The sequence below is a fragment of the Perca flavescens genome, chromosome 16 (assembly GCF_004354835.1).
Source record: "Perca flavescens isolate YP-PL-M2 chromosome 16, PFLA_1.0, whole genome shotgun sequence".
Taxonomy (NCBI): Eukaryota; Metazoa; Chordata; class Actinopteri; order Perciformes; family Percidae; genus Perca; species Perca flavescens.
The window spans coordinates 26,616,516-26,625,647 of NC_041346.1; the positions used below are offsets into that span (position 1 = coordinate 26,616,516).

General features: G+C 39.3%; 1 protein-coding gene across 3 annotated transcripts in view; it reads right to left on the reverse strand.

The window, feature by feature from the left end:
• The window catches only part of pde8b (phosphodiesterase 8B), a 73,038-nt gene extending 65,995 nt beyond the window's left edge, over positions 1 to 7,043 (reverse strand). For 2 of the 3 annotated variants that reach the window (XM_028601153.1, XM_028601155.1), the window contains exon 1: positions 2,359 to 3,063. In XM_028601153.1, the coding sequence (XP_028456954.1) occupies positions 2,359 to 2,640 (282 nt within the window). In that variant the 5' untranslated portion in view covers positions 2,641 to 3,063. Of the gene's footprint in view, positions 1 to 2,358; positions 3,064 to 6,845 lie in introns of those variants that run through there. The other variant, XM_028601156.1, reaches the window with a different exon arrangement.
• Between the last annotated feature and the right edge of the window lie 2,089 nt (positions 7,044 to 9,132).

Consider the following 9,132-nt stretch of genomic DNA (forward strand, 5'->3'; position numbering starts at 1 on the left):
ATGGAGAAAGAGGGGAACTGAGGAAGAGCTTAGGAACAGGACACACAGGGCACACACACACACACACACACACACACACACACACACACACACACACACACACACACTTAACTAATGACACAAATCTATAAAACCTATTAAATTGCTGGACCTAAATATTATTGGGGTATTAATTTCAGCTGCTAATGAGAAGCATCCTGTTAGACTAAATATTATCATTCAATCCAGTTACTCATATTGTGCCAATTTTATTCCATATTAGGACCAGAGGAGACAAGTATCATAAATTAATGAAATGTGAGAATTAAAGAGCATGGGACTGGTAGGCCCTCTGAAGGCTAAAAGCTCAGTCCAGAAGTATATTAATTACATCATATTTATTAAAAATACCAATTAATGTCAGTTTTTTAAACCATAAGGTCCAAAAAAGTATAGTTTGGCAAAATCAAATCATACAGAAAAGGGTAAAACAATCATATAATAGGTCTATTTTATTTTGTAAATCTAGGCCTGGATGGGTTAATCTATTCTAAGGGTCTGATGACAAGATCATCTGCTACACTACTTCTTAACAAAACACAGTTATATCCTCTGGGGTTCGATCATAAATATGAAGAAGTATCTGTTCACATGCTCCCCCATGAGAGGGATCCATCAACAAGTAAAAAGCACACAAAAGATATGAAAAGACGTGTACACAAATTCCACAACTTTATGATCTTTGTACAGAGGTTCTGATTCCCCATATGAAAACTGCTGCTGACAGACAATAATCATTCTTAGTTTTCACACTAACTTATTATTACTTATTAATTTGGTTTATTACATTAAGAGCATCTCCCATGACAACTTGACTTTTGACAATAAATAAAAAATCTTAACTATAAATCATGCAGACCGCTAATTTTTCATCACAAATATGTGGTTGGAACTTTTGGAAAAAAACGAGTAAGTGCACCCTGAGTTAAGATGCTTTTTTTGTCAAATAACTTGACTTTTACATGTAACATCTCCCAAGATGAATGTAATGAGCTATTATGAGTTAACTAAATATATATATTTTTTCCCTTTATGGCTTCATCATTCTTATGTTAATAGCTTATTATGCACGGGGTTTCCTGTGCAACACCGGACAATGTCTCCCAGCTAGTTTGTTATACTTTTAGCTTTGAAGCAGAGCTGTCAGGGCCATAAACTGTCCTGTGTTGTAAACTGAATTTAAGAGTTGTCAAACCCCAGATGATCCTTTGACACTTGGCCCTGTGAGGCACACTTTCTCTGCGTTGTTGCTTAAGAACAAAGAAAAAAGTTGGATGCACATATTTGCTCATCTGACAATGTATTCTGTTTCTGGGAACTTTTGCCTGGGGCTGCACTTAGAGATAATAAACATTAGTCTGTAAACAGGCTTTTGTTATAGCACACATGAGAGGGCTGATAGTGCAGAGAGTGCAAAGGGAATTCTGGGACAACTTCACCTTCAGCACACCAGCAACTTATTAAAGTTGTTCTTGATAAAACAAGTTTGGATGGAAACACTTTACCTCCTACAATTGATTGATTGACTGATATGTAATGGTTTGTGGTTATTGTTAGCTGGTATTTCACTTTAGTTGTAAGCAAATAAAAGTGTTTATTCATATATGTATTAACAACTGCAACTCCTCATGTGAGCGCCCATAGCAGAGGCTGGTGTATAAACAGATGGCAATATAGTAGTCATCATAATATCAAATGTCTTCACATGATAAGTTAGAATTGTTTAAGATGCCGTTATATTTGCTGACAACTACAATATAGTGTGTTACACAACATTTATTAAATGTTGAGTGCTAATGAATGCTAAATGGGGAGAGGGTTACAGTAAAAGTGTTAGCATTTTTGAGCTGCCAGGGTAGAACTGGACATGCATCTTTTTTATTGTTTACAGTCAAATGGGTCAGAGCTAAGACTAACTGCACAGCATTTGCATTAAAGGAATAGTTGGCCCACCTGCCATTTATTCCATGCATTGTTGGGGAAACAATGAGAGTAGCACAGTGATATCAGATGTAGGCTACAGCCAATTCAATTCTCATCACTGTTTCACACTGGTGGCTGCAGGGAGGGATTGGTGAAGGCAGTGAATGAGAGGAGACTGAAAGAACTCAAGTCATTACTAATTAAAAGCACCAACCAGAAGGCTTGGGCCTCGAACAAACAAACAAACAAACCGACAAACCGACAAACCGACAGGCCTCCTCACGTGTGATTTCCACTCACGAGCCGGTGATGCTGCTGTGACTGTGCCAACAGCATCACCGTGTTTGGCTCCGTTATTAAACGCTCCCCGGCTGTATATAGGCTATATAGCCGTACCTTGACGCTGGTGTGGCTGGTCTGCGTCTCGGCCTCGATGCGGATGTGTCCCCCGCTGTTCTCCTTGCGATCCCGGCACGAGTTGTTGCGCGAGTGGCGGCTCTGGTAGGCGATCACGGAGGGGATGGTCTCGGCCGCATCGCTCTTGATGAAGAGCCCGTGGAGCGTGGCCGCGGTGCCCTGGGAGATGGTGGTGGTCTGGTGCGGCGAGTTGGATTCGTCCGAGTCTCGGCAGTAGATCACCCCGCTCTGAGAGACGTGGATACTGGGAGCGCAGCCCATACCTCAGCGGCGGCGACGCGCCTCCGGAGCCAGATCCCAGACAATAAACACCGACGCTTTTTGGGTACCAGCTTCCTGTCGTCCACAGCTGCCTGCACACAGGCTGCCGTATTCTCCGGGCATCGGCTGCGGGCTCGAATCGCTCTTTCCTCCACACACCTTCGTTTGAGTACATTAAAAGGGGGTGTGTGGGGGGGAGGGGGGCATGCGAGCCGGGAATCCGGTTCGTCCTCAGGCTTAGCTCTATTGCAGGATCTTGGATTTCGATGTCATATTTAGGACAGAAGGTGTTTCAGGCTAGAATCTAAACCTCACTGATGACGGCCCACCCGCTAGCGCATCTATGTGACTAATGACTAAAAATGACTAAATGGACTAAACCACCCGGCAGCTCTTCATAACCTCTTTATCCGGATTTCTCTCTCCGCTTGTCCTCTGTGACATGTTTTATGAAATATCTCCTGTCTTTAGTTATAATGCTTGCAGATCATTGGCCACGGTCCATCTATCTCTCTCTCTCTCTCTCTCTCTCTCTCTTTACATCATCACACCATTATATCACTACTTTGTGTCCATCATGACCCTCTATAAATCCCCCGAGGCCATGCCCTGACTCCAGGGGTCAGGCTGAATGCTAAGAAGCAATGGAAGCTCTATGAAAAACCACTTCCCACCCTTCTCGTTTAGCTTCTATTTTAATTAAATGTATTGATAAAAAGATACTGAGATAATCTAATTTGTTTTGCCAAAATTGTGCAGCAGTCCAAGTGTGTGTGTGTGTGTGTGTGTGTGTGTGTGTGTGTGTGTGTGTGTGTGTGTGTGTGTGTGTGTGTGTGTGTGGTCGTGGAGGACTCGGGCTGACCTTTGACATCTGACCTATGACAATGCAGTTAGGAAGACATTTTGTCGATTAAAATCGATTAACTGTTTGATCTATAAAATGTCAGCAAATATAAGAAATTATAAAATGACATATGAAAAAAATAAATAAAGCAGATCCCACAAGGGCATAGAATAAATCTAAAGGCGTTTTCACACCGGTAGTTTGTTTGCTTTGGTCCGAATCAGCTGATGAGTTTGTAAATAATAATCAGACATTGTTTCGCGAGGGACGTTCCTATGTCTGCTCTCCCGCTGAGACTTCGCTCTGCTCTGCCGGTGTCTGTCTCCCAGCTTTTGCGGCGGCTCTTTGACCACGGAGATGCGAGTGGTGAACGGCGAGCTTGGCTACAGTCTAGTTACGTGAGAGAAACATCGCAAGCGGCTACAGTTTGCATGCTCTGCCGCATCGCAGATTGCAAAACCCACCTGACTACAGGAGCCGTTGAGCTCAGACTCGCGGCTTAACAGTTGGTGCAGTTCGAGGTCTGATCACGTTTTTACCACAAACTAACCGCTCCAGAGCAGGTTTGAAAGCGCACCGAGACCACCTCATCAAGCAGGTCTCTTTTGGTGCGATTGCCACATTCACACCTGCCCAAATGTACAATTCAACCAAAATAAATCAGGCAGGCCCTTAGGTTATAATGATTGCACAAAGTATCCCTTAAATCATTTGGTTTACCGGAGGTGCTTCGCCATTTTACGAACCCCAAGTAGACATCTTCAAATTGCTTGTTTTGTCTGACCAAAACCCAAAGATATAAGATATAAGATAAATATCATATATGACAAAGAATGAACTAAAAAAATGACTTGACTCTGCAGCTCCGCACAGCGTTTTAGCATCTTTTAGCCCATTGTATTGTTTTTTACAGCCTACAACTTCACTGTTTTGGTCTCCTCCCATTATCTCTGCTATCTATTCTGCATGGGCAACATCGCTGCATCTAGGGCTTGGCGCAATATAAACAAGAGAAATTCAAACAATGATATACCAGAATCATAACTCGTGCAGCCAGACATTTCCGCAGCGCTGACACAGCACTGTGGAGAATCTTATTCAAATTCTTAGCTAAAAGATCCGATAAATCCACGGTGCGTTACCTGCTCAGCGCCAAACAGCACAGTTAGCCACTAGCTGGCGAACATAGTGGAGCATTCAGCAGCTAAAGAGTCGGATCTTTTTCATAGGAGTTCGTGGAAAACAATAACAGAGCTAAAAGAGAGTGAACATTGGACTGACATTCATCTGGTGAACACAAACACGACTCCAAATGGATACGTAAAAATTCACCACATAACTTTAAAGACAGTGTTATGTTTGCAGGTTGTTTTTGCCGCCCTCAAGTGGCCAAAAACATTTAAATACACTCGACTTGTGCCAAAACAGGTTTTTTTCACATCGTCAACCCAAGTGGATCTTTTTTTTTTTTTTTTGCTTATTACTGATGTATAAAGCATTAAAAATGATGTATTAACAATTAATAGACTTAGTACAATGTATGGGCCCTTTAGAAAGTATCAATTACTATAAAGTGGTGCTCGAATGAACTTGTATCTAACTTCAGAGCTGTTAAATATCTCCTGTACATCACAGGGAACTGGATCAACGTGCCTCCCTATAGACACAGTTCATCTGTCAGGACATTATGTGTCACGTGTTTAACTAAACACTTATTAAAAATAAGTAATTCAACACTGCAGGCCTGGCTTGTGTTGCAGGTTGGGATTTTAGCAAAGCATACAATTTCAGTGAGTGACACTGAGGAGACTATCAGAATCACTTCATCCACAGTTTAACCACATAAATATAGAGAGTTGATTTATTGACTCTCCGGGGATCCCCTGAGACAGATACTTTGGAAATAACAGCTGGAAAAGTTGTCCTAAGACTTTCTATAACTCCAGTGTACCATGTGAAGGAGGGAAAGATCACAGAAGTGGAAAGTAAGAACTAAGAACATGTACTCAAATACAGTTCTAAGATACCAGTTTTATACTACTTGAGTATTTCCATTTTCTGCTACTTCATACTTCTAATGCACTACATTTCAGAGGGAAATATTGGACTTTTTACTGCATCACATAACAGCTATAACTACTTTACAAATACAGATCTTACATACAGAACATGTGATTTGCTTATAAAATGAGTCATGAGATTAATACAACTGTAAGAAATAGCTCCACCTCAACCACCTCGTCAACTGACTTGACCACCTACGACATTAAAAGGCTAAAAATACTCCACTGATATGGTAAATTATAGTTTAACATTGGCAGGGGCCAATTTTTCTACAGCGAGTATACTTTTACTTTCGATACTTCAAGTACTTTTTGCTAATAACACTTAAATGTTCTTTTACTTAAGGAACATGCAGGGATGTACTGGAGTTTATACTATATGATATTGCTACTTTTACTTAATTAAATGATATAAATACTTATTTCACTTTAAGTATAAACTAATTTTACTCTAAGTATGAACTTATATCTGTTTGGTTATTTGTATTCGAGAGCAATGATAAATCTTCTTTAACACTTCAACACTATTACATGATCTCCTGTTGAGACTGCAGACAGCCCCCTGGTGGCAGGCCTCAGATATTTGGTGCTCAGATTGCTTTAAAGCACCTCATTAATGTACAGGCTGATTTATCTAAAATATCCTCATACATGTCAGAGTTCACCATCACAGCTATAGCTTTACGCTTCGACATCCATGTTAGTTGGCAGTCTTGGCAAACCACAAACTTCGGCAAGTATACACAACACACAACAAACTATATTAACTAACCTTGATAATGAGAGTCACACACATTAAACCACCTGCTGATAGGTAAATCTGTTTCCAAATGTGCTTTTTTTTCTACAGTTATATAGAGCTTTAGAGTTGTTGCATATCTTTAAATATTTCTCAGTCCACAGAATACAAAGAGTAATGCAAATATACTTTCATTAATTATTAAGACTATAAAGATGGAACAGACTGATAAAAAAAGTTTCACCATTACTTTTTTTTTTTAAGTAATGGCTTTGCTTTGATTTATGCTCTAAAATAGGCCGTTGTATTTTTTCATTCCATCTCTACACACTCTCTCGTCCACATTCTCTACTTTTTGTGCTCCTTAATGAGTTGTAAGTTAAAGGCAAGAAGTGTGGCAGTGGTTTAGGTGTGTATGCTTTTGTTAATGATTCCGAAAATGAATTAGGCCTATTTAGAAACTATATAGGCCTATAAAAAGTTCAATGAGAAGCGTATATTGCAGTTTTTCCACAGAAAGAACGAAGCAGCACATAGTTCACCGCAGTATAGCTCCTACCTTTTGTGGTCCATTGGGAAATGATGATAGTCCACTCATGTCTTAAAGCCACGGAGTTTTGTCCTTCAATATAAAATCTAAATAACGAGTAACATAAACTGTTTACATTAAACATAGGTCTGCATATGTAATACTGTACTAATAACCGCGTTAATAGCTGCCGAGATACGCGGTGTCCCACAGGTACCTAGCGGTGGATAGTTAGTTCGATTTCGGCCTCTGAACTTCCAAACCCTCTCGGTTCAAACTGCACCGTCCGGCAGGCTCGGTGTCCGTGCGGCCCTAGTGTCCTCACAGCACGGCAACAACGTGAGAACTGCGGTGGGTGAACTAGCCTATTTAGATCATATTTTAAGTAAAAAGTATAGAAAAAACACTTTAAATACAAGTCAAAGTCCTGCATCAAAGTACTTTGCCAGCTAAATGTTTAGTGTAGCCTATTATTTAGGCTATTTTGTTATTATTGATAAAATGACATTTTAAAAGGAAAGCTACTATATTATCCTCAAGGAACAGTAGGCCTACTGCTACTTTAAAGAATGTATGAAATATGTATAAAGAAAATTTATAAAAAAATACAAGTAGCCCTAAAATGACTTTGCTAAAAAAAAAAATTAGTTAAATGTAGGCTATTGTGAGTAAACATGACAGCATTTGCCTACATCTTAAAAGGGGAAGGGAACAATTGTATACGATGGTATAACTATCCTTTTTAGACTATTTATTTTTGACAGCACAGCTTAAGATGGACATGAGAAGAGGAAGAGAGAGGGAACGACATGCAGCAAAGGGTCAAGTTACAAGTCGGAGTCGAAACCGCGTCGCAGGAGGAAAGACGTCTGCAGATGGGGCGAGCGCTCTACCAGTTGAGCTAAAATATCACCCCTTTTCTTCACGGCGCTTTGCAGAATCTAGATCGTTCTATTAGTACATAACCACCTTCCTCAGTCGTCTTATAGAAGCAACAGCACATAAACACATCGCAAAGCAGACAACGCACTGTAAACTCCACTGCAGCTGCAGCCACAAACACACATATCACAGCAAAAAGATAGACTGCGGTTCCTGCACATGATGAGCGACTCACCTGTCTGAACGTGAGTCGATGTCCTCTAAAATCTGCTCCAGGTTCAGTTTTTTTCCATTGCCAAAGTCCCCTGAGCGTCTCTGTCACAGTATAACCCACAAACACTCCTCACTGAAGGTAAAAGTTCCTCAGTGAGGTCAACATGCATTTTCTTTTCTTTTCTTTCTTTCTTTTTGGCATTTTGAATATTCTTGCAATTTCTGTGAACTAGAAGAAGAAACAATCTGTCATTTGTTCTTTCACTGTATGGCTCCTAAAAACAATTGATGTTCAACATCTTATAAGGAGGAAAATTCAATTTTAGTATAATAAAGACATTATTTGTTTTGAAGGCAATGAGATGGACAAAAGATATTGTCTATTTTGTACAGTTAATAAATAAAAAAACATTACAAAAAACACCTTTCCATCACACACACACACACACACACACACACACACACACACACACACACACACACACACACACCTGTTCTAAACATAAAATATTTATGCTGGCAATGTACCTTTGTTCTTCAAATAATAATAACAAAAAAAGAGTTAAGTCAGTGATTAATTAAGGTAGATGCAATCTTTCTGTTTGTGTTTTTTTACAGCAATGCTCAACATCCTATTGAGATAAAAAATAATAATAAGTTAAAGTAAAAGTACTGGTCCACTGATTTTTAAAATGACTCAAAAAGTAGGCTACACAAATTTGTTTTGATTTTGTTACAGTAACAAGAGTAAATGTAATGTGTTACTTCCACCCCTGATTTGATTTGATTAATGTTTGAAGCAGGTCAAGTTATGTATTAGTATCATATTTGATAAGACCTGCATGTTTTTTGGGTGCAAACTCCTAATCTGGAAAGTATTCTGCAACATGTATTCAGTATTCTACATTTACTCAAGTAAAGTAAGAATTTGAGGTAATGATACTTTAATTGAGTATTTCCAATTTACACTACTCTATACTTCAGTTCCACTACATTTAAGAGGTAAATATTCTACTTATATAAGCAACTATATTTATTTAAAAGCTGTACTTTGCAGATTGCAGTCTACATTTAGGATTTTCCATACAAAACGCATCCACTTTTAGTATACAAATCATTTTATAATTAAACTACCACACACACACACACACACAAAACAAACAAAAAAGCTGTTGAAATGATTAATTTAGGCTTACATATTATTTCACCATTGCCATTCTGA